We start from the raw sequence: 24,597 nt of genomic DNA on the forward strand, positions 1-24,597 counted from the left end.
AACTCCTTCAGGCTGAAAACGGATTATGCCCGTTTCAAAGGTATTTGGCACTCTGGCTACACCGGGAGAGCCCAAACAACCGGCCCAACCTCTCCTGCAAGTGCACCTGCAGGCAGTTCTTGCAGCTGGTGCCTAGCAACTTGCTCTGAGCTGCTCTCATGGCTAAAATTCAATGTTATTTCAGTGCTCCTCCCCAGAGAAGCAGCTCCTGGGTGAGTATCAGGGAAGAATGAGACATTTCCCACTCAGTTTGCTACAAATTAGTGGTATGGGAGGAGCTGCTTTCTCTTTCTTGAGCACTTGTCCTGCGGCCAGCTAAAAAGGCATCTCTTCAGCATGTGGGACAGCTTCAGGTTCAGGAGATTTAGTAAAATGGATTTTTCCTCCTCCTTCACAACTTGTTTTCTGCTCCCAAATGCCTCTGCTTTCTTGGAGTTCACTGCAGAAGAACAACCAGGCTTGGATTCATACCGTGTCTCACCTTGGCTTTTCTTGTGTGAGCCCCAGGTTATGCAAACACTCGCAGGTAGCTACAAGCTCGGGGCTGTGCTGAGCACTCTCTAATGACGCACAGCAACTTTTAGATCACCTGTATGACAAATGAAGGCAGCCCTGAATATGAGAGAGGTGCCCTTGGGAAATGTGAAGCACCAGAAAAAAATGCATATGAAACCAAGATTACCTGTTTACAGGGCTGAGACCTTTGCCGAGGTGGTGAGGCAAACATCAACCAACCTGGGCAGGACCGAGCAGCGTGTTCCTGTATGTGGGCAGGGCACAGGAATGGGTGCTGGGAAGAGGGAGCCAACGGGAGGATCCAGCTGCAGAGTGGGCAGGGGCTCAGGGAGCAGCACATCTTCCAGGGCCAGCTGGCACTGAGCAGAGGGAGGAGCGTTCCAGCTGGAAGAGGTGGGAAGCTGTGAGTAGATGAAGTCCATGAGTAGTAGGGCTGTGGTACTGCAGCCTGGGTGTCTTTTAGAAAAAAGCAAGACAAAGTGCCTTACAGGGCTTTTCCAAACTCTGGGAGGGCGCGTGTTTGCCTCTGGGAGCAAGGCCGAGATCCAGACGGATTTCCCAGTGGGAATCTGTTAAGACCTCTCAGACTTCCCTTAGTGACACAGCTCCCTTGGTGGTGTCTGGTGGGAGGGCAGCTGACCACTGCCTGCCCTGGCTGTTCCCAGTGCTAGTGCTGGTTCACCACTGCAGAGCTGGCCTCTCCTTGCCTCCCCAGTCTTATTCCTTGGGAAGCCCTGGGTGGTCCTAGCAACTGCAGCCAGAGGGTTGGAGGTGCCTTATTGCTGCGGACAGGGTGGGTTTCAGAAGAGCCACCTTTATCTCACAGCTGTCTGTCCTCAGCTCCTGACTGCCTGCAGCACTGCACAATCTGGAAGAAGGAGTGGGAATCACCTGGTCACTAGTTTGGACTCCACAGCCTGAACCAGATGAGGAAAGAGGTTGGTAAGCGCAGAAGCACCAACGGAGATGTCTCCAGCTTATCCCAGGACCCTCAGCCCTCCAAGGTGGGACATGGCTCTGTTCCCCAGCCCAGGAGTGGTGCTCAGCGTGCTTCAGGTAGGTGTTTGGCTTAAGGATTTGTCATCATACAGATCATCTTAAACAAATCCAACTGTATTGCACAGGTTAGCTGATGGGGATAGAGAAACACTTTATACAGAAAGACATAAAGAACCCAAGTCTGATTCAGCCTTTCCTAGTGTCCAGTGGGTGCCTCTGCCTGCATGAGTCAGGAACTGGCCAGTCCCCTGCCATGCTGTGGTGCCCGAAGACCAGGAGACATTGTGGTGGCTGTTTCCCTTCCAGCTGCAGGAAGGGACAGCTCTCCAAGCTGCCTTTGGCTCATTGCATGGGTGACACTGGTGCTGTTGACTGGCCCAGAGTGGGTTTGGGACAAGCTTGGGACAGCAGACTTTTTAGAGCAGCATGGCCAAATCCAGGAGAAGATGCTGTCTGTAGTACAAAACTGTGACTTTGGTGGCTGAGGGGACTACTGGCCCAGCCTGCACTTGCGGGTCAGACGTGTCCTTCTGCTCCAGCAATCGCTTCCCACCACAGCCTGCCTGTGATTTGCACAGTTGTTCCCAAGCTACTTCCAGGCCAAATCCACAGCCAGTTTAAGCAGTTTCAATCCTAATTCCTTTCCTAGCCTGGCTCAGATGAATATAGCTTGGATTGTGGTGGAGATGGGGACCTTTGCAACCAGGAGAAGACATGTTGATAGCAAAACCCTCAGCTCAGAAAATGTCTTCTTCCTTCCTGCAAACATAAGGGGACAGAATTAAGGCTGAGCTTTCTGACCTCCAAGTTCTCGACTTCTGCTCTCACGTTACAGCAGCAGCAAATCCTGTTGCATGAAGCAGAAATCTATCTGTCTGAACACGCACTATTTACTCTTCTCTGCATAAACTGTTCCAGACTTGACCAGGAACAAAGCAGAATTAGGAAACTTCTTTAATATTGTGGCGTTTTCCCCCCTGTTTTTTTTAGATTTCATATTGAGCTACTGAATCTTAAATTTGCCAGCTAACAGTGTTTCTAGCTTTCAATGTGTTTTACTTCAAGCTATTTCCCTTTGCCTGATTGCCTGAAATATCTCTGAAATACCACTGCATACAGAGTGTGCTCTGCCTTCTTTCTGATGGAAAGAAAATTTTCCTTGGCTTGGTATGAGGTTAGAAGGACAAGCAATGGCCCACTCATTTTCACCAAATAAGTAGAGGATATTAAAACTGCAAAAGGCCAATGGCAACATTTTTAGATTTTTTTCTCGCATTCATATGAACGCTTTTGTACTAAGGGGTTGAATCCTGCTTCCATTTATGCTGATGTAAATCTAGAATAATGAAGTTCTTTTACAGAACTGCATATTTTATTAATCCAAGTGTCATAACTAGAATTGAATATATGATAGTAGTTTGATTGTTGTATCCTTCTGCAGTTCTCACTTGCTGTGATTACAGCATCTTTTAGATATTTTAATCTCTTTTTCATGTGTTGTAGATGTTAAACTTTCTGACACAAGGGCTGTCAGTGTAAGCACAGCAGGAGGTATCATGAGCCCCTATGTTAGGAAACCCCTTAGGCGCTACTTCAATAGGAAAGGGTGGAAAGCAATGTTTGGAAAGCAGTTTTAGGTGCTTCCATGATAGTTAGTTGGTTTTTACTTTGAAAATCTCTTCTAAGCTTTCCCTCCACCTCTGTTTTGGGAGAACCAAACTCTGTTTGCTTTTAAGATTGCTGTCACTCACAAGCTGCCTCTCCAGGACCAAATAAGTTAGCACAGCTAAAGACTGAGAAAAATGGTTTCTACAGAGAGCATTGCCACAGTGAGGTGGGGTTTTGCAAACCTGTTGCTCACTTCACATGACGATTTATTGGACATTGTGTTCTTCTAACAAGTGACAAGGTCATACTGACCAATTTGCTTGTGGAGGTTTACACAACCTTTAGCCATAGGAGACCTCACAGACTTAAAAACTCTGTGCAGTAAGGGCAGCTCCCTTTCACAGCTGGCCTTTTAAAAGCATGAAGCAAGGTCAGTTCGGGTTGAGAGGAACAAGACTCCTGCAAACTCCAGAACCTGCAGGAATGTTTGGTTCCTTGGAAACTTATATGGCTTGTTCTCATTGAGAGCTGTCCTCCTGCGTGTTTCCAGCCCGAGTGCAGCAGCACTGCTACAGTGAGGAGTGCGGAGCTGGGGTTACGGCTGGAAATGCAGAGCGGTCCGGTCGCTCTCCTGGCTGCCCCCAGGGCCCAGCAGAGGTGGAAATGGGACGCGAGGGCCCAGCAGGATGAGGGTGGAGGTGGACAGCAGCACGCGGGTGACGGTCCGGCTGTGCGCTCCACATCAGCGAGCTGCGCCGGCTGCTGCGGCCGAGGGCGTGAGGGATCCCGGAGGGATGCGCAGCCTGAGGAGGTGTTTTGTGTAGCTTGGGGGCTCCTCACCCTGTGCCCCGCTGGAGCCTCTCTGCTCCATCTCAGCGTGACGCGGGGTGCGGGGCCGTGAGGGAGGCACCCACCCACAGCTCAGCCCGGGGGCCGGGCTGAGCCGGGCAGCTGTGTGTGTGTGTGTGTGTGTGTGTGTGTGTGTGTGTGTGTGTGTGTGTGTGTGTGTGTGTGTGTACGCCTCTCTGTGTGTGTCTCTCTCTCCCAGCCCCGCGTTGCCCTCACGCCTCCCGGCCCCTCAGCGCTCCCCCCTCCCGCTGGTGCCCTCGGGGGCTCCGGCCCCGCCCCTCGCGAGGCCCCGCCCCGCGCGCCGCCGGCGGGCGATAAAGGTCTCGCGGCGGAGCTCTGACGTCACGGGGAGTTAATTTTAAACCCGGACAAGATGGCGGCGAGGGACGCGGCGCGGCGCGCGGGCCCGGCCCGCCACCGGCCCGCCCCGGCAGGTAACGCGGCCCAGGGGCGGCGGCGGCGGCGGTACCGGGGGCGGCGGCGGGGCTGAGCCCGCGGGGTCGGCCCGGAGCGCAGGGCTGGGTGGCCCAGCGACGCCGTGCGGCGCCGGGCGGCGCCGGGGGAAAGGCCCCCGTGTCTCCCCCCTCCTCAAAATGGCGTGGGCGACCGCCCGCCCCCGAGCGGCGTCGGGGAAACCGCGGCGACGGCCCCTGCGCCTGGCCCGCGGTCGCTCCCCGGCGGGGTGACCCCGCTTTCCCCGCGCTGCGGCCGGGGCCTCCCCCGCTGCAGTCGGCGGCCCGTGCCGGAGCAGGGGCGGCCCGGGGGCCACTGTCGGTGACCTTATTCCCCGCTGCGGTGCGGCCGGGCCTCACCGTGTGTGCCTCACCCCCGTGAGGAGCGGGGGGCACTAGCGTTGCACAGTGCCGGGACCGGAGCCAGATAGCCCGGAGGGCGCCGACTTTCCCGGGGCCGAGTTGGCTGGCGGAGGGAGCAGCCCCGGGCAGCTCGGGGAAGGAGGGGACTGAGCTGTGTCGGCCCGTCCCCCACATGGAGCTGGTGCGTTCCGCTGTCAGCGCTGCTCTTGCCTGTAATCTGTCCCCTGGTGGGGATGGGACATGGCTTTGGCTGGGTGTTCAGCCTCGGGTGTGCTGGAGTCTGCGCAGTGTGTTTTTTAAAGTGTGGGTATTCCTCAAGAACGGCTTAAAAGCTGGGTGCTCGTAGCAGTGTCTCTGCCGTACGCTTGGCGAGGGGGCACCTGGGACTTGTGAGGGTTGTACTGACTCGAGCTCTGAGTTGGATCATGTGAGGTTTTTAGCACTGCACTGGAACACTGAACTGTTTGGACATCTTTGTTGTGTAACTCTCACTTAATTTGGAAGCAGAACGATTGGACTGGGCACAATTAAATAAAACCTATCAGATGCTATGTGCCACGATTGGTTTCAATTGCTTGATTTGCAAGCCAGCTAGAGATAGGGAAATCTAGCTGCACTATAAACTGGGAGATATGGAGTGCCAACTCACCTGGCTTGATTTACAGGGAGGAGAAGGCAGTGCTTCTGAGCATCAGGAAAAGTTTGAATGTGTTTGCCAGCACTGCAATTTGAATAATTTAAAAGAGCCCAGAGATTGAAACTGAGGCTATGATACTGCTTTACTGCTCAAGGACTGATTTCTCTCCCTCCCAGTGCTGCTCAGTTTTCTTTGATTTCAGTTTTCTGTGGTTTTTGCCACTGCGTCGTTTAGTAATCTCAAAGCATTAGATTAGTGCATCGTTTTCTCAAGGTCATAAAAGTGCCAGCACACCTGTAATAAGTGTCCTGTAATTAGCTGTGTCATCATTAGCAGTGGAAACATGCACATGTCACTCTTGGTTGCTTATGAACTTTAGTCACGGAACAACTTAGGTGATCGGGTCTGCATGTACAGCTATGGATGATCTGTGCCTGCCTGCAGAAGGGCTTTCTGTACAGTGAAATAAAGCAGAGTGATAGGTTGGAGTAGTTACAAGAGCAGCAGTGTAACAGGAGAGACCTGTAACTCCTCCTGTACCATTACTGAGTGTTGCTTAACAGCTGTTACGTTCTAGCTTACCCTAAAATCAATAATCGTGTTACAGCACCTGCTCAAATAATAGCAATAGCTCTTTGTTTTTTTGGTTGGAATTATTTTGGAAGCAGTGAGTGGAGTTGAGGAAGGCTGTATTCTTTCCTTTTCATGTTCACTTGCCTGCAACTTAAAAACATTTCTGAAATAGTTCTAGCACAGAACACTTTAACTTGAATTGTTGTAAAAGCATTGTTTTAAACATGACAGTCTGTCCTGGTTTAGGAGGCCAGGCAGCTCTTGTTCATGTTGGATGGACAGGAATGCTTGAGCCATGTCTTGCAAGAGTCCTGATACTTCTTAGGCACCTTGTGTCAACTGCAGTCCCTGTGGTTTGCTTAAATATCAGTGATTAATATTTGCTTACTGACTGTACTAATAAAGTAGCACTGACCGGAGTGAGGTACTGTGATAGATGAGGGATTGTTTTCTCTTCCTGCCCTAATAATAACAGGGACACTACCTCATGCTGGCCAGCCTGGGTAGGAGCAGGTCTGTCAGGGGGAGAAGGGCTGGGGATTTTCCTCCAGTGTAATAGAAGAGCACTTATCTCCTGGTGGTAGTGTCACACCCTCCCCAACTTTGAGTTTACCTGGCTTCCAAACCAGATGTCATAAGCAGATGGAAATGCAGGTATCAATTCCATGTCCTTGTTGGGTTGGTAGTGAACCACCAGCACCAGCGTGATCGCAGGCTTCACTTCAGCACTGTAATAAATGCAGTTTTAACTTTGTGCCTGTTGTTAGTAGATCGTTGTGCGTCTTATCACAGCCCATGGAAGTTTCAAGGGCATTCGTAAGGAAAACTACCAATATTCACTCAAATGTCACCTTGCATAAGTCAGGTTTGAAGTTGCTTCTGTTCTTACATTGTGGTTATGAACAGACCCCATCCCTGGGATGATTTTTGATATTCATGGCAGTCTTTGAATGGGATGTTTTAAACTTTAAAATCAGGTGGAGTTGTTGCCTTGTTTTTTAATTTACTTAATTTCTTTTTCTACTGTTGCTGCATGCTGTGCCTACAATGTGATCTGCAAGCTTCCTGAGTGCATTTTTTCAACTTTTTGCTAAGGGCTGCATTTACTTCTTAAACTTACTATACCAGTTGTTAGTATTTTAGGTTTTGTCTTTAACCTCAACTATCTAAGGTGAACAAGGCATAAAAAATATTTTCCAAGTTTCTGCATAGGCAGATATGCTGTATTTGCCATTGGTCAACAACTGAAAAAATTCAGAAATACTTACATATGGTGGTTCTTTAGACTTTATTCTTGCTGAAGCATGACTGGGTTTCTTTTTTAAAAACATTTTCAGCAACCTGAACTTCCTGAGATGTCCTGGAGGAAAGATAGAAGTAGCTTTCCTTGTTTTTGGAAGGTTGTTCTTGATATGATACAAAGAATTATTATCTCATCCTGTAGCTGATTTTAAGGTCACGGTGCTGTGTAGGGAGTTGATTTACGTGAATACACTTCTGTGGTTGGGATTTGTGTCTGAATAACCAGAACAAGCAAATGAGCAAGTTTGAGATATATGTGAAAAGACTGCTCGGATTGATGTCTGCTGTTTCAGTTAGCTGCAAAGAAATGACTGATAAGAAATAAGTGATGTCTTTTAGGATAAGGATTATAATCAAGGCATTTTTAGGAGCAAATTAATGCATAATAGGAACTTGTGTTCTGCGAGCATTGGTAACTAACTTGCCTGACCTTTAGCTTCTGTTTATTTCTGAAATAATGTATTCTGTGTAGTGTTCATTTCCAGAGAAGCAAGATTTCATGTGTTTGTCAAGCTTTTTTGAAATGCTTTGAATATAAAAGTTGTAAGAACTTTTAAAGTTCCTTCCTTCAACTCCCCAAGCTGGAGGAAGGCATTTAAACTTGAAATTTGAACCACTGCCCGCTTAATCCTGGAGGTAAATCTGAGGAGTTTAGGTATTTGTCTTTTCCCCCACACTGCTATTTCTGATTTGGCTGACTGTATCTCCTGGGACTTGAAGGTAATGCTCATTGTTTTCTGTAGGTGTAGAGATGAGTTACTGGGAGATGTTCTAGGGTGTAAGTTAATGCTACCTGTTGGTGTTTAACTGGAGCTCTTGCTCTGCAGCAAAGCAAGGAGCTCACTGTTCCCCTTTGTGTTTGGGAGGGAGCCCACATCCCTGTTTTAGTGCTAGAATTGTCTCCACAGGATGTGTAAGCATGTGAACAACCTCGTAAAGTTATCTATTCAGTTTGGAATCTGTCACTGAGAATTCCGGCTGCTCCACGGGGTTGTCACTCCCTGAAGTAACAAGACTGGTTTATATCTCATTTTAGTGTGAGAATAGTAGATTTTTGTGCTAAGTGTGATCTTTGAAGCTAAATAAGTATCTCCTTTCATTAACTAAACAGGAAAAAAAAGAAAAGCTACGCTAATTTTATTATGCTTAGTAGCTGGCTTCTCTTTAAGGTTGGAAGAACTTAAAGTAGAATGTTTGCCACCAAAGATGGCGCTACTGAGCATCCAAGGCAATCCAGAAGAAGTTACCTGAGTAAATGCAGGTAAGCTGGATATTGGAATTCCTGTTTGATGCCCATTTGATGAACTTACAAGCAGGACTAATAGGATATCAAGTATAAGGTGAAAGAGAAGTCCACTTGGGTCTTTGCAGAAATGATTTATGAAAGACCAGCTTCTTTTAAAAGAATGGCCCTGCTCTTATTTATCATGGAGGAATAGGTAGGAGATCTGGCAAAACTCTAAGACTGCATAAAGTGTCTTTTGGGGAAGGATTTTCTGTTCACAGCTTGGTTACTTGGCCTCCATTTACACCCTGTATGAGAGATATTCTGGTATGCCTTACTGGGAGGGGAGATGTCTCATGTAGTTATTTTTTTCTTGTCCTATATGTATTTTCAGCTTTGTTTTCAGTGCAGATGATGAGCAAATGGTGGTTGCATTTTCAGCCCTGTATATTGTTGATTTTTGTGTGGCAAGGTGGGGTTTGCTACTGCAGGTCATGGTCAGTTTCTCTTAAAGGAGTGGAATAGAAGCCGAAATGCTGAAGACTTGAACTGATAAGCTGTTGTACAGATTGTAGATGTGGAATGTAGAATGCAATTTCCAGTGAATTGATATTTGAGAGTAGAACTTAATTTACTCTTACGCAGTTGTTGCTCCAGTGCCATCAGAATCAGGTTCCAGTCTGTAGTTAGTGTCAAATTATAATGCATTTATTTTCCCACCATCACCTCAGAGATAAGCATGTTGAATTTACAAGTTCTTACTGGTCTCAGTAAAATATTTGGAATGTCTTTTTGAGCAGTATATTGGATAATGGTTCCAGGATAGCAAGGTGGAGTTTTTTTACTTGGATTGAAAATTACAGAAACTTGTTGGAGAACATGTGTCAACTGCTTTTACTGACGTGTTAGGACTGCTTTCCCTATGTTGTGTATACTTGGAAAAGTTGTTCTCACCTCTTATCTCCTCTAGCAGGGTGGTACTGCTGAGTGGAAGAATAAGTGCAGTTATTTTAGCTGTCTCTTTAAACACAACCCTGTGATACTACTGCCTGCAAACTTGCTGTCTTGTTCCCCTCCCCTCCCCTCCTCGACCTCTTCTGCATGAAAGAAAGGATCTTCTGGCTTTTACCCGTAGGTGTTCGTTTACCTTGGTCTGTGTGGTGTGATGTACTTGGGGACCTGTAAACTTTTGTGAAATAAAAAATTCAGTCTGTCTGTCAACCCATTGCCTAATAGGGAAATCATCACAGCCGTGATTTCAGGGGAGGAGCAGTCACTTGAAGTATGTGAACTCCTAGGCATGGAGACGGAAGCTTGGCCTCCTTTAATGTATTGCTTAGACATAAAATAATAGTGAAAATGACTGCTGTAGAAAATGAGGTTAAGGTTCTTGATATAATCATTTTTCTTGAAGCAAGAAGCCATCTTGCTTTTAAGAGAATTAAGTTTCTTAAATACTTTGTAATCCTGAGCTAAGGAACTGTTTTTGTCAAGATTTTAAACATTGCCTTGAAGCTGCCCTCAAATCAGTTAACATTTGTCTTTCAGGGAGCAAAGTCTTAAGCTTGTCATTAGGATAGGAAGGAAATGCAGTTCAGATTTCTTAAAAGGAAATCATACTGCTGGTATGTCAGACTTGGTAGCAAATAAATTGCTTGGAAAAGCACAGTAAGTAATGATTTTGAGGGTTAGGACACAGAACTGGAGTATTTTCTAAAGCTAATAGTACTATAGAAATGAACAGCTACTGAAGACCTACATGTTATGTGCTGAGATTTTTATTTTGAAACCTTTCAAAATAAAATACTGCTGGTACAAACATTAAGAAATGCAGCTTTTCCTTTTAAACTTTTAAAATTAATTTAATAAATTAATAAAATTAATTTTTTTAAGTAGAAAAATGAACATGCTATCTACTGTGAACGTTTGGATAGCAAATGTGATTAAATGCTTGTAGAACCTTCAGATACTATGAGAAATCCTGCTTGTTTGAGAAGACCCTTGAAATGCAATTTGGTGCTTTTGAAGAGGTTGGAAGTTGGCTTGTGAAAGACTGGATATTATTCTTAAGAGTCTTGTTCTAAGTACTTCGAGTTGCAGACATATCACTGTGTCATTAATCAAATATCAAACTGAGCTGTTCTTTAGTCTAATCTCTTGTTGACTTATTTCTGTGGCACATTAGGACTAGATTAAGCTTTTGTGAGCTTTGAAGAGGATCACACTGCTATCTTTCTCTGTTTCAGTTAATCTTCTAATCCTAGACTTCTCTCCCCAGTGTTTACTCTCTATACTGTAAGGAAAGATTTCATGGATCCACCAAATGAGGACATTAAATATGATCTACAGAGACTACACTGTTGGTTGGAGGGGAGTGCTAAAACAAACAGAGTTTGTAGAGTTGTCTTTCCCTCTTCCTTCTCCACCCAAGTGAAAGATGTGTATTAAAACATTGTGGTCTCAACATATGGTAGTCCTGCAGAAAAGCATTTAGATTATCCAGATGTATATAGATGAGTTTGAGAACTTGATGTAAAGAGAAGTAGTAAGCAGCCCCCCCTGTGTTTGTTCTTGTCAGGATGATAAGTGTGGCTTGCCTTAAATCTGGGGTTGCTGACTTCTTTCCTTTCAATTCTATACCTCTAGGCTTGACTGGCCAGCAGCCACCAAGGTACACATGACAATGGCATTTCCTGTCCCAGGAAAATGTGTTTAAAACTCAAAAATGCTCCAGTTGTTGAGACTTGTTTTGTAGCAGTGGCTGATCTTTCTGTGGTAAGACGACTCTTGAATGATGTTAAAAGTCCTTAGGTAAGTGGGTAAGTCTTGAGCCCTTTGAGCATAGGAAGGTGCTTGTATGGAACTGAGCCACTGAAGTGTGTGTTATAATGTCCTTGGGACAACTTAAGTAGTGTTTTTGAAATCAATGTGTTTCTAGCCTCCTCTGTAGTAGGCACAGCTCTTAGCAGGTGCAGTGTATTCAGTAGGTGTGTTCAAGGGAATACTCCTCTAGTGCAGGAAGGACTGTGCCAAGCTCGAGGTCTTCCCACCAGTTGCACATCCTGGCCTGCAAAATACTGACAGACTGAAAGCTGTGGTAACCTCCATTTGTAAGGGAAGGAAACCGTGTTCTTAAGTGAAGGTTAACAAATGTGTTGGCTATCCCAGCTAAAATCTGGACTTTCAGATAGAGACAAATCTTTGGCAACACACAGTCAGATCCCGTTACAGCCCAGTTGTCTACTCATCTTTGCAGTGTTATCACATATCACTAAGTCAGTTCCTACATGAATGTGCTTCTTAACTATACTTGTGAGTTTTGGGATTCTGAAGAAATTTTCCAGCTGAACTAGGTTGTAGTCATAGAGCTGAACTTTTCTTTTGGCACCAGTGCCCAGTGAAGTAGTTTGTGCCTCCCCCTCAGTGGTGCTGGTGCGGCTGTTTCAGAGGCTGTAGAGTGCACAGAACATCACTTGGTGTTCAGGATAAGTTGGTGCTGGACCTGGGACAGCAGTGCCAGCACAGAGAGCAGCAGCCCTGGACTGTTGAACAGTACAGCTGAACTGTGCCCTGCAGAGGAGACTGCGTAGCTCTGCTGTTTGTTTGTCTTCAGTTCTAGTGCTTGTTGGATTCCTATTGGAGGTGATACAGTTTGTGGGAAACTGCTTGTATTGGATTGCTTTTTCTGCTGGTTTGGCTTCTTTAGCTGACTCTAAGCAGCATTGGATACATGGCAAAATTAGCAGGAAAGGCAGTGTGGTGCTGCATGGTGCTGGAAATGGGAAAGAGTGGGAGAGCCCCTGTGAGGGGGTGGTTAAGACTCAGCTGTGCTATTGAAACAGGCTTGAAGAGGCAACGGGGAGAGAGGAGGAGGCAGTTACTGGCACTGTCCTGTTGGCAGAGTTAATGTACTTTGAGCTGTTGCCTTAACAAGGGATTTGTGTGTAGCAGCAGCAATGATGCCTGGCAGAGACTCAGGAGTTGTGGCAGTAGGTGTGGGGCTTTGAAGTGTATGGACTTGGGTACTGTATCAATTATTATGGGTTAATTGCAGGAAAGGGATATGGCAGCCCAGGCCTGTTTCTCTGTGTGCTTAGCAGCAGGGACCCTGATAAAAACTATTTTTGTTGTAGCTATGTGAGAAAAATCTCTTCCTCCAGTGGAGATAAAGTGAACACATGCGAAATGTGATTTGTTTGGTTTTTTTTGTTTCAATTCTCTTTGACTGTGCCTTGTGTGCAACTTTTTTCCTGTTTTGATTCACATTTTTGATCTGGGTGTTAATTGTGTTGACACATGGTGTGTTTCCCGTGTTACACTTCCCTTTCATCTCGTGGGTGTCAGTGACCCCACCAGGTTAAGAACAATTAGAAGGGAGAAGGAGAAGAAACTGACATACTCCCTGGAGTTGTCTGCAGGTAGTTACTGTATCAGTTTTGCAAACTGTGTGATCTAGAGAAGACAGTTTTTTTTAAAGAGACCTACACTCTCTCTCTACTATCCTTTATTCTTTGAAATGAAATGTAGAATTCTGGAGTTCACTGCTGGAAGGCTTTCTTAGCTGCAGGAACTGAAAGAGAGATGGGAAGCTGAGTGTGAACTGAGCTTGGGCTAAAAGATCACTTTTGGTTGGAAGCTTCATCTAATTGTTAAGGTTGGAAAAGACCTCTAAGATCAGAGTCCAACTGTTAGCCTGGTGCTGCCATGTTCACCACTAACAGCATGTCCCCAAGTGTCACATCCACTTGTTTTTTGAACGCTTCCAGGTGTGCTGATTCCACCCCTTCCTGGGTCAGCCTGTTCCAATGCCTGACCACCCTTTCCATGAAGAAATGTTTCCTAATATCCAACCTAAACCTTCCCTGGCACCATTTGAGGCCATTTCTCATCTTGTCACTTCTTACCTGGGAGAAGAGACCACCCCCACCTCACTACAGCCTCCTTTCAGGGAGTTAGAGAGAATGCTAAGGTCACCCCGAGGCTCCTTTTCTCCAGGCTAAACTCCCGCAGCACCCTCAGCTGCTCCTCAGAAGAGTTGTGCTGCAGACCCTTCACCAGCACCTCAGTGTCTTTCTTTCAGTGAGGGGCTCAAAGCTGAACCCAGTACTTGAGGTGTGGCCTCACCAGTGCTACGTACAGGAGGTTGGTCACCACCCTCATCCTACGGGCCACACTATTGCTGTCATTCAGCTTGCTAGAAGCAAAAAAGAAAAGTTAAAGCATCTTTGGTTTACTGTGTTTCCTTAAACATCTTGGTGTTCCTGACTGGCAGCTTGTTTATCCTGGAAATGAGTATGCAACCCGACCCTTTGGCACACCTTCCTGTATAGCCAAAGGGAGCGCTCGCTTTGCTTTCTGCTGAGCTCCTCTGTGGCCATGGTGCAGATGCATCTCTGTAACTAAACCACTTCTGACTGGCAATCTAAAGACCAAACATGGGGTAATTGCAGTTGGCATCTCTCACTTTATTCTTTTTTCCCTATTCTCGCTCAAAATACCAATTTAGGTTAGCTGCTCACTGTTTAAATTACTGGCTGCTGACATGAGGGTACATACAAAGTACATAAAACGTAGTTCTGGCCTAAACCAATTAGAAAATACTGATTTCTTGAGTGAGCAACAGCCTTAAATAAAATCGCTCTGAAATACAAACAGAAGTCTGCCTGGTTTAAATGCGCGTGGCCTGCAAGGATCCAGTTAGCTTTCAGTGTTCATGAGGAGCTGTCACTTGCCATTTCCAGAGTTCATGGTGAACTGGGGCATTGTCAGATCTGGAGTGCTCTCGTTCCCATCCTCAGGAACCTGTGTGATGGGTAAGAAAGGAGAGAAAAGGTGAGCAAGAGGCCTTTTAGTGCTTTCATCTGCTCTTAGTGTTTTAATACAGCTTTCTTTGGGGGGGCTGGAAAAGTGCTGGTGAATCTTACTGTGGATAGAGATCCTGTTAGGTCCTTCAGTGAGTGTGCTATTAATAGCTGTGATTTTTGGGCAGCGGGGAAGGAGGAGAAGCACGCTTTGCCACTATCCCTACCCTGCACGATTTTTCTTGTAGCTATGGAGAAACATCTTTCTTACCAAGTTCATAATGTGCTTTCTAAAAAGCAGTCCTTTTATATAATTTTTTTTTTTACTTACTGAGTTTGTACTGCTTCTGTCTTAGTCTCTGCTTATTTGCATTCTCTTACTTGTATTTGTTGAGAAGAGCTGAATTTGAGGGTTGACTTTTTTTGCTACATGTTTTCATTATATGAAGTTTCCCTCTCGTTTTTTGGTCCCCATAAATGGGGAACACCAAATGCCAGCTTATCAGTATTTTGTGTAGGGGAGAGCTGTCTGCTCCTGCGTGCATGCAGACCTTCAGCAGAGAAGCAATTTAAGGCACTTAGGAGTAGTGCTTCTGAGTTATCTAGGTCATCAGAATATCTTCTTTTTCCCCTTGCCTGGCAGAATTGTAGTTTCAGGTGCTTCTTGCTTCAGCTCACAGTTTATGTAACAGTTCTAGACGTGTGCCTGTAACATCCCATTACCCTGAAGGAACAGAGAGAGTTAAATGTGTCTTCCCCCTGTACCCTGCCCCTACTCCTCTGTCCAAACAAATCTTTGGAACTTAGCTCATCAGTCCTATTTATAGCTGAAATATTCGAAATATTTAATTATTTCTGGCCTTAAAATGAGCTACTTGGCACTATTTACTAGTCAGCAATAAGAAAGCAGCGATGCATTAAGGTCTGTGGCAGCCCCATGGCTTTCATGTGAGTTTATTGCATGGAGCAGGACTACTGGAAAAAGGGGAGGACAATTTTGTGGCTTAAATCTAGTGATTTTTTTTTTTTTCTGTAGATGTGTCCAAATAAGGTTTGAAGGTTAACATATTTTCTTTCTGTGCTCTGGAACTCACTTCACACATGCCTACACTTTCCTTCGTTCACTACACCAAAACAAGAAGCGTTTAGTTTGTCTCCTTTCTCTCGAAGGAAAATTTCCTACGTGAAGCACTGAGAGAATGCCTTACATTTAAATGCAGTGCAGCAAGTTTCCTCATGATAAATTATTTTAAGCTTTTGATTCAAGCCGTGAACTCCCTCAGGGTGTGGAGGTTGAACAAAATTTCAAGCAAGATGGCTTGATCTTAGTGTAGCTCGCTTCAGTTTGCTTTTCACCGTTCAGGTGATGGTGGGGGGAGCCTGTCAAGCATCTGCATTGTAATGTGAGCAGGGGATTTGAGCTGCTATTGTATGGAGGCAAGTGTGTGGTGCTGTAGAGCACCAGAAAAAAGAGTTCAGGGATGGTGAAAGCTGAAGTATCTAGGGGTACTGGAAGTCTCAATTTGAAGCTGACTTCTAGCAAGGTGCAAACAAGATATTAAGACTACCAGCTAGAAGATATTTTATACTTTTACTATATATATTATACTATATTTACTATATATAGTATATAAATATATTTATAATATATATATATAATATATAAATATATTACTATACTATTTACTATATATATTATACTATACTTTATACTCTTTAAACTCCTTGTGATAGAGCAAATGGAAGTACTGATGAGGGACAGCTACACTAATGAAAGTGACTTCAAACTAAAAAGCAAATGGGATTTAAGTTTATTTTAATGTTGTTCTGCATTTGTGGGCAGTTGTTTGTGTTCAACTCACTGTCCATAGAAGCAGTTACTAATTGTGATTCAGTGCTTGTTGATCAAAAGTCTGTACTGTTTCTAAAACCAGCTGAATTTGATAATTAGTATGTGCCTTTTCTTTTTCTTGAAAGAATGTGGATAATATGTTTAAAGATCTCAAGCTGTATTTAGGTTGAAACTTAAAGGCAAGTGTGTTAGTACTTTCAATTAATGTGCTTAAAGGGAAGAACTTGCATTTAAAGCAGGCTGTCTCTTATTTTCATGGCATGCAGGTTTCTGAGTGTTTTCACTCCTGTGTTCTTACACTGCAGGACAAGTAGGTCATCAGCTGCTGGCTGTGTACTTAGGGGAACCAGGCTTTTCATTCTACCTCATGTTTTAAGAAATAGCTTATTTAGTTGGGTTTGTTCAGTTGAAATACTGTCTGCATACACAGGAAGCTACTGTTCTCAAAATCTGGCTTAGTATTTCAACAAATGGTGCTTGTTCTGGATACTTAACTGGTGAGAATAAATAGCAGACCTGCTGTAGTTGTTACTGAGTGGAGTGAGGAGTTTATAGGGAAAGTGAGTGGTAGTATCTTCTCTTGGCTATATTTGCTCCCATTCAAATCTGTCTGCTTCTGTGTCTTGCTGTACAACGTTGCTTCTCTTGTGTCTCCCAGCTTGTTTGACCTGGGTTAGGAAGGGATTGTGTCAGTCAGAACCATGCATTACCCCACAGGTTCGAATGGAATAATTCAGGTTGGAAGAAGCCAAAATGACGTAGGGAGTGATTGGTGAACAGCCACAGTAATAGATTTGAATGGATGGCAGACTTCAGGGACAAGTCCAGCTGATGATCTTTTTGCATCATCTCCCGACAGAGCAGCAGACCTGACCTTAGTCTGGAGTCTGTTATTTCAGTACTACAGAAACTTCAAAGGTCAGATGAACAACTCGAAAAAAGAAAAATACAGCTGTGACCTTCTGGGCCTGCAGCACTGTGCTACAAGTTCTAGTGCCATATGGGTTGACAGATGAGAATTCTTCTGTATGTACTAAAAGCCTGAGGTTCAGATCTTCTGTGCACATGGGAATTTCCAACTGCATAGTGATCAACCCCATGAGTGAGTTGGATGAATCTACCAGCCTGTCTGTAATACTGTGGCAGGAGGCAGCATTGCCTCTCTGCTCTGTATGCAGAACATGGAACATTGTGCTAAAACAACCACCCCCTGTGTGAATGTATTGGGATGGATGTACTGGGTTGGTAACTCCATTACAGGGGTGGAACTGGGCTTAGCAAAGTGTTAAAATGCACTCTAAAAACCAAACAAAACCCTCAAACCAACAAAAGTCTGTTGTTTTGGTTGCCTCTGTAGCAGTACCAAAATGTACTGTCATGGAGACCTGTATAGCGGTGCTGCCATGAGCTTTGCAAGTCCAAGGTACTGTCTAGTTGGCTAGGAAGACTTAAGTGTAGAAGTGGTCATTCTGTGAATGCCACCTCTTCTAAAGTTAGTACTCATCTCTTATATTTGACTTGCTGGGACTGGACTATTGCAAGAACCTAGAGCAGTCTGTGGGCTTTAGAACAAATCAGCTTAAATTCTGAGTTTTAAGTAGTACACTGTGACCGTGCTGGGGCAGGCGAGGAGTGGGGGGCAGCCAAGGGACAGGGCTTTGAGTTCTGAATTGCATAAACTTCTGGCCTGAGTTGACCTGACAGTGCTGTCAGCATGTTTACTTTATGAACTATTTTGAGAATTTTTGCAGTGCTTTTGCAGAAAACTGGACTGTGAAAGGGGGTGCTTCTTGTTCTGACCTTTGTTTCCAGAGGCTGCACTGAAAGTAATTCTTGGAAGTGGAATGTGATCTTTCTGCCCATGATACTGAAGCCTTCTAGAAAGACTTCTTAAGTACTCCAGTGCTGCCTGAGACAGTGACTAGCCAGAGTGACAGGGTGAGCAGCCAGAAGGCAGGGTAAAGGATCAAAAAAGGGTGTGACATCTGCCTAGGACACCTGACAGGGTGGCATATGCTGATTATGCTGCTGGGATGAGCTGTAGCACTTGTTCTATAGTTCACATGCTTGGCTTGTGCAATGTCTGTCCTGGTAACTGCTAACTAGTTCAAAATCTTGAAAGGAGGGGTGTTCTCTGCCAGTTGAGCATGAAGTTATCAAACCAGCTCTTCTGGATGGATCAAGTTGCTTTCACAGCTGTCAGCACTGTAGTTCTCCACCCTCTAAAGTGCTTGATTGAAGGCCATGATGGTCTTTTCTGTAGGTAGGTTGGGAACTTTCAGATACATTAGGCTGCCTGGTCAAAAAAAAAAAAAGCCAACAAACCAACTTGACCCAAACCAAGCAAACAAACCCAACTTGATGCTCTGTACTTGGCTTTCCAATTTCTGCTGATAAGTGAAATCTAATAGGAGTTGAGTAGGGTCTGGGATGAATCTTCTCTCCTGTTCCCTCTGAGCTAATGAGCTTCAGTGGTGCAGAATGCTGTTAACAAGATGTGAGCTTTTAATGGGCATGTTGTGTGTAAGCTCTTGATAATACTATCTCCTTGTGATAGGGAGAATCTACTTGTTTATGAATAACTAATGATAAAGGACCATTCCACTTGTTTGTTTGGAAATGTCCTTGGCCTGAAGAGGCTTTGGGTGGCTGTGCTCTGCACTGGCAAAAGGTTGCTGCTACAGCTTGAGGTCTTTGAGCTCTGACAAGTTTTAATGACTTCCAGGTAGGACAGGATGGTTAATGTCAGGCTCCAAGTGAATGAAGAGAGTTGCAGGTGTGGCTTCCAAACCATTTTTCAGTCTGCCCTTGTTTAGAAACCTAACCCCTTACTGCAGCTGAAGTGTGCATTTAAATAAAAGAATATGAGGCTGTTCGAAGTAACCACCTTACACTTGTTACTACGGACATACCTTGAAAGGGTGGCTTTGAAACATTGTCTGAATGTGTTTGCTAAAACACAGGTGCCTCTTCTTGGGACTATCTGACTTTAATGCTTTTATCAATAGAATTATTCCCTTTATGTTTCTAGGCTGTGATGCTGCAGGCTTTTTTCTGACTGTCAGAATCTTCATCCCTTCGTACCTGGGTTATCCTCCCAAATTTTCTGACCTATGAAGGATCCTTCCTATGTGGGGCAAAGCCTGTTTAGAAACTGTTTCAAAAAAGAGGGCTTGTGTAGTATCTGGGAATACAAAAGCTTTAGGCCAAAGGTGAGAGACTTTCCTCTGAAGTGGTGAGCAGTATTGTGTCAATGTAGTTTGTATAGTTTGGTGTCCTGTTGACAGATTTTCTTCTAAAAGTTACTCCTTCCAGTTGTCAGGCCTGCTAGTATAATCAATTTTTTAGCCTGCTTGGCTAATCACTTTGAGTTAGGGTGATGCTGGGGAGTGTTTTGCACACCCACTTGGATAATGCTGGAGTTTAGTTCTAGCTGCTTAGGATTTAAGCGCTCAAGTGTACTTCCCGTTCAAACCAAGTACCATGCCAGCTTAATATATTCAAACTAATTTTTTTTAAGATTTAGTGCCATTGGCCTTTGGGACAGCACAAGATTTGATGCTTGGAAATGGAAACATCCTCTGTCATTTTGCAATTAAAAGTGTTGTCAGAGCTGGATAAGGGGACGGTTGCTGGAGAAACTTCAGGGTCACCATGTTACCAGTTTTTCAAATTCATTGTAATTTCAGGGTCTCATTACATCCACAAAACCGAGTGCTTTGGAGCCCTGTTCCTAAGTCTTTTGCTGAGAATGGTGTCTTGCATGCAAAGTCTATCAGGAATGACTTGGCAGGTCCTGTGCGCATTGGCAGGTTCTCTGCTATGAATGAATGAAACTGTGTTCCGTGGCGCCTCATGGGCGCATCCTGCAGGAGAACACTTCCTGTGGGCTGCTGCTACAGGAAACGTCTCTTCGAGCAATACATCAAAGGACTGGGGGTGGCTGCTGCCTTGTCTTGGAAATGCAGGCATGACTAGAAGGACAGCGTACTGAAAATCATATGTGATAATCCCAGATAAGTCACTGGTAGGAAGGTGCCTTGATCAGGTTTGTGCACATAGGGTTGCAATAGAATACAGCAAAATGCAAATATGGAGTAGGAGGCAATTCTGTAAGCACAAAGCAGCTTACCAGATGTTTGTCAGGAAAAGTGGAATCGGGAATGATAGAGTTGATTTCTGCTGTGGGATAAACTTCAGTGTTGTGGTGCCTGAACAAGAGAGGAGACTTCATCTTGGATAGGTTAGTTTGGTTTTCTTTTAGGCCTCTAATCCAATTAACTCCTGAATTCCAGAAGTCAGGAAAATAGGGTATTGATGCTATTATAGTGTGTATCTGAAGGGCTGTGTTACCTTATCATTCATTAGTAACTTTAATCTGAATTATAGTTTTTTCAGCTACTGTTTTATTCTGAAAGGGTATTGAATCTTAAATTGTGTATAAAATAGTCTCTTAACTGTTTTTAAAGACTGGATACTTACTGTTACTAAATCTTGCTTAGTAGTGCATTGTAGGAAGAATATGAAGCCAGAAACTACTTCAGTGTTTTTTTGTTTTCTTATCCCAGAAATGTTAGGGCATGCACATGCTAAGGGTTTTTATCTTCTTGCAGACAGGGAATAGGTGCTCTGAAGTCTGTGCTGTATTGCGACTTGAAACAGTGTTGGAATTGGAGAGGAGCTTGTTCATTGGATGTCTTTTATCCTGGGCTTCCATACTAGATCTGTGGTCTTGCTTGTACCTGTTGGCAAGCAAAACTGACAGAAAACATTCATTTCCCCTGGGCCCCTTACAACAGTACAAGAAGGTGGCGATATAAAAATGCCCTTTTTTGGTCCTCTTTGGAGCTTGTTTTAAACTACTCATTTTTTTCCAGATAAAAGGCCCTTGATTTTTTTTTTTTTTTTTAGTAGCAGTTACACTTAAGATGCCTTTAAAAGGGGATTTGAAGCTGAAAATCAGGGCTGGGGCTTTTTTTTTGTGATTCCTTAATACATAGAGAAGACCTGAAATATAGGCTAGACACAAAGCTGATGAAAATGGACAGGAAACTACTGTCGATCTCTTTGCATTCCCAAGAACATCACCCTTGCTGCTGGAAATGTAAGCCCAGCTCAAGGCTTTACTTTAAAAAAAAAAGTGTTTCTTGCCCTAAGCTCTGACTTACCAATGTGTTCTCATCTGTCAATTTGCAGGTAGGCTTTATGAAGAAGAAGAGGACGATGCCCTGCCAGACTCAGATGCCCTGCCGGACTCAGATGACGAGGTGGAGCTGGATAAGCCGCGCCCCATACAGATTGTCCTTGCTCATGAAGATGACCATAACTTTGAATTAGATGAAGCAGCATTGGAAAAAATCTTGCTTCAGGAACATATTAAAGATCTTAACATAGTAGTTGTGTCTGTAGCAGGAGCTTTCCGCAAAGGAAAATCTTTTCTGCTGGACTTCATGCTTAGATACATGTATAACAGGGTGAGTAATTTGGAGTTTTCCTGCAGGAGAAAAGTACTTTGGTATTTTAGTCATTTCCCTTTGTGTTTGTTAATTTGAGCATAAATATAGCAGGTCAGAATTTTCTTATATATCAGGGGAGGGGAAGTCAGCTGCTCTACGCTGTGAAGAAGGGTATTTAAGTGACAGTTTTTCAATGTACCTTTTCTTGCAGTTATCAAGGGAATTTATTGGTGTCCCAGTGTAAGTGGACACAAGAAGAACTTGAATGAGGGAGTATGATGGCCTTCTAGTTGAGCTTTGGGCGAGGGCTTTTCCAGGTGGTGACTTAGAGGAACATTGCTTTGACTTTATCTCCTGAAATCATATTATGGTGCTCACTTGCTCATTGTTGCAAAAATAAAAGTCTTACCAGATAGCTGTTGGAGGGCTAAATCTGCTTAAATATGATGTATGGCAAAAAGGAGAAAGTTTCCTGTTTGCTGTTTGGAATGCATTTCTGAATGCAGTCCAGGAACTCTTAAAATCCTTTAAAGTTATAGATTGATTAATGCCTGATCCAAAATTTAATTTCTTCTTTTAGTTTGTAGCTTTTGGCTAGCATTGTCTTGTGACGATTACACTTTGAACCCTTGGCTTATATGGAGAAGGTGGAGTAGGGTCTTCTGTGAACATACCCATCTGCCCGTCACAGGTTGTGGGGTGTTTCTTTTAGTCTGCATTGTGAATAGTGACAGGTCAGTGTTTTGTTGCTCTTTGAAGCTCTTAGAAACCCAGAACGGATTCCTTTTTTGGTCACTGTTCTTTGGCGCTAATTTGTGCTAGCTGGCTTGAGGGAAAATCAAAATTAACCCTGCAGTTACAGGAAATATGGGAGTACTGCAGAAAAGTTGCTGATAGTTGGCAAATGAAGACTTCCTTCTCTCAATCCCAGTAGGGCCTGCTCTTGACGACTTCTCCCTCATTTACCAAGAGCTCTGGAAGAAAGACCCTGAGGATAGAGTAGGAGGAATACAGAATAGCAAGCTGGTACTCCTAACTTCTTGAGACTCTTAACCTAGGGAGGAAAAACATTTCATTTGATACAGATGTTCTGTGGGTGGCCTGTGTGTGTGTGTAAGCCCTCTCTAGTGTCCTGTCGGTTCAGAATTAACCAAACAACAAAACCCTCACTGATCCCTGCAAACAAAGAAAAATACAAACTCCTAAGTACAGTGATCTGAGCAAGATGCTGGGCTGGGTAGAGGTAGTACAAGTTCTTTTTGAAAACAGAAGGGCTGGGCTTTAAACAAATACTCTTAATTTTCAGATTGTGAAATAAAACAAATGTTCATAAAGCAAAACAGATTGAAATGCTGTTTCAGCCTTGTGTATCAGGCCTCTCTCTTTCCTTTATTGTGCAGTCACTTTTCTCAGTTTTCTATAAATATCCTTCAAAATAATGTTTGTTTCTCTTGAACTGAAGATAAAAGCAAGCTTGGCTATCTGCTGTAACAACTGTTTCTTACCAAGAGCAGAGAGGTCTTTCTGTCCACGTGCTGCTTCTGGCCAGGCATTTCCATTCTGAAGCTATAGTGCTTGCAGACCCTTAGATGAGCTGATCCAAGTCACTGATGCATCAGAAGACACTGTACTTTGCTGAATTGTTTTTCTGCCAGCTCAGTGACGTAAATTGGCTTAGGGAAGGAGTTTGACAAGCATCAGAACTGCTGCAAACTGATTGATGGGAACTGGGGGTGATGGAGGATAAATGCAACGCCTCCTCTTTGGAGCGCTCTTAAGTTGTGTGAAGTCAAATGATATCCTCTGCTTATCCAAATTTAGTACAGGAGAAGAGATCTTGGTATAGTTTCATAGTACTTAGTCTGAGCCCTCCATCTTTAGTCAGGCTCAATTGCAAGTCTGTATTTTCTGTGAACTAAATTTTGCACAGAATCCTAAAGCAACTGCATTCACTTCATGTGCCAATCAAACAATTTTAGGATGCCCTTTTATGGGGACATTAACATGCGAAAAATAATAAAAAACTTGCGAAAAAACTTTAGAATCTCATTTTCTTGTTTTAAACTGAGGGAAGGAGGTCATGTGAAAAGTTGCCATTGTAAAATAAAAATCTCACTGGTGTCAGCTAAAGTCACAGGTAGGATTTTGGCATGGCAGAGGTTGATCACTGACTTCAGGGAGGTGGACATCTTGTTTCAAGCACTGATTGTTAGTGTTATGATTGCTCTTTTGAAATTGAACAGCAGCAGTTGTGTACTCAGCAAGCTGCTGCAAGGATCCTGTGTTCTTAAGCCTTAGAGTTGGATGGAGCTGTATCTAAATCTACCTGTAAGTGTAGATTTAGAAGTTTATTTTTTTATGGGGGTGTCACCTTCTTATCCTGAATTAATCTTCAAGGCATACTGGGTATTAATGCACTAGGCAAATAAAGCGGCATGGGGCTTTTCCTTAGTGTGAAGTAAATCTACAGAAATTACCCTTTAGTTGACTGAGATAAAACTGTAGAGCAACTTCTAGCTTGATTTCATGTAGGAGCCTTTTTTTCTTCCTCCCATCTCCTGAATATCTTTCAAGCCAACTTGATGGATGGAGACTTAAAATACAGAACTTTAGCTAAGGAAAGATGTAGGTAATAAGCTAGGAGTGCTTTAAACTGATGCAGAGGTCAGTCAGAGGCAGGCTTAAGTACATCCATAAGATGAAGCAACTTCAGGTGAAGTTGTGCCTGTTAAAATACCAAAGTATTACTGTGATATGAATCCCGTGTGAAATCAAATGAAGTCATATCTAGTGCTCATTGAGGGACTTGTCAAACTGTTTGTGTAGTTGTGGTCTGATTTGCTACAAATAGGAATAATGTCTGGACCAAAATGGGATAAAGTATTCTTGTATAAAAGAAAAATGGAACATACTGAATAACAGTACAGATTCCTTTTGAAAAGTAAAAAGCTGCAGTCCATTGAC

General features: G+C 44.0%; 1 protein-coding gene across 5 annotated transcripts in view; it reads left to right on the top strand.

Moving 5' to 3' along the window:
* Window positions 1-949: 949 nt before the first annotated feature.
* ATL2 (atlastin GTPase 2) overlaps window positions 950-24,597 on the top strand; it is a 41,300-nt gene continuing 17,652 nt past the window's right edge. For 4 of the 5 annotated variants that reach the window (XR_007202293.1, XM_048297326.1, XM_048297327.1 and 1 more), the window contains exons 1-2: window positions 950-1,572; window positions 21,374-21,651. Coding sequence is in view for 4 of the 5 variants with exons in the window: in XM_048297326.1 (XP_048153283.1) it covers window positions 1,443-1,572; window positions 21,374-21,651 (408 nt within the window). In the remaining variant the exon portion in view is untranslated. The remainder of the gene's footprint in view (window positions 1,573-21,373; window positions 21,652-24,597) is intronic. The other variant, XM_048297328.1, reaches the window with a different exon arrangement.

This window comes from Corvus hawaiiensis, chromosome 3, assembly GCF_020740725.1.
Source record: "Corvus hawaiiensis isolate bCorHaw1 chromosome 3, bCorHaw1.pri.cur, whole genome shotgun sequence".
Classification (NCBI taxonomy): domain Eukaryota; kingdom Metazoa; phylum Chordata; class Aves; order Passeriformes; family Corvidae; genus Corvus; species Corvus hawaiiensis.